At 42.7% G+C, this 833-nt stretch overlaps 1 protein-coding gene across 1 annotated transcript; it reads left to right on the top strand.

Moving 5' to 3' along the window:
• The first annotated feature begins 383 nt into the window (after window positions 1-383).
• Tsp_15359 (conserved hypothetical protein) lies at window positions 384-790 on the top strand. The gene is made up of 2 exons (XM_003368253.1): window positions 384-511; window positions 664-790. Exons 1-2 carry the CDS (start codon window positions 384-386, stop codon window positions 788-790), a joined length of 255 nt encoding a protein of 84 aa, XP_003368301.1.
• Window positions 791-833: the final 43 nt, after the last annotated feature.

Genomic DNA, 833 nt, shown 5'->3' with positions numbered 1-833 from the left:
TCGTTCAATCGATCTGCTAAAACTAGATCGACGCAGAATCGCCCCAGGTACCAAACGTCACTGATGACTTTATTCATGCATATACACACACAAATCAAGTCATTTTATTGTGTCTGGATTACAAAGAAAACCACCACAACTGATGATACACGTTACAAATGATTTATTATTTTCCTTTCTGCACAGAGCGAAAGAATGTAGCATCATTTTCACGCATCAGTAGTGAGGATGAATACAACAAAGATCAACTGCACACAACACAAAGTGCAACTGCTCTTTTTGCACACATTACAAATCAATCACATTTCATGTATAAAAATACGATAATGATCCTTCCGCAGGTTCACCTACGGAAACCTTGTTACGACTTTTACTTCCTCTAGATGATTTGGTTTGGGAAATTTCCCGGCGCGAAGCCGAATACATATCCGACTACTGGCGCCAGTCAAAACACCTCACTAAATCATCCAATCGGTAGTAGCGACGGGCGGTGTGTACAAAGGGCAGGGACGTAATCAACGCGAGCTAATGACTCACGCTTACTGGGAATTCCTCGTTCAAGGGAAACAATTGCAATTCCCTATTCCATTCAAGAAAACGTTTCATTCGATTGCCAAACCTTTTCAGGTAAGGACGTAACTCACGTTGACGCTTTCATTGTAGCGCGCGTGCAGCCCCGGACATCGAAGGGCATCACAGACCTGTTATTGCTCTTTTTCGTGCAGCTTTCAATTTGCCAGTCCCTCTAAGAAGTGATCAGCACAAAAAATACAATACTGTCACTATTTAATAGGGTAGAGTCTCGTTCGTTATCGGAATCCACCACAGGGCGA

Source organism: Trichinella spiralis (assembly GCF_000181795.1).
Source record: "Trichinella spiralis strain ISS 195 chromosome Unknown Scfld2817, whole genome shotgun sequence".
NCBI classification, from domain to species: domain Eukaryota; kingdom Metazoa; phylum Nematoda; class Enoplea; order Trichinellida; family Trichinellidae; genus Trichinella; species Trichinella spiralis.
This window is presented reverse-complemented; position numbering and strand designations above follow the sequence as displayed.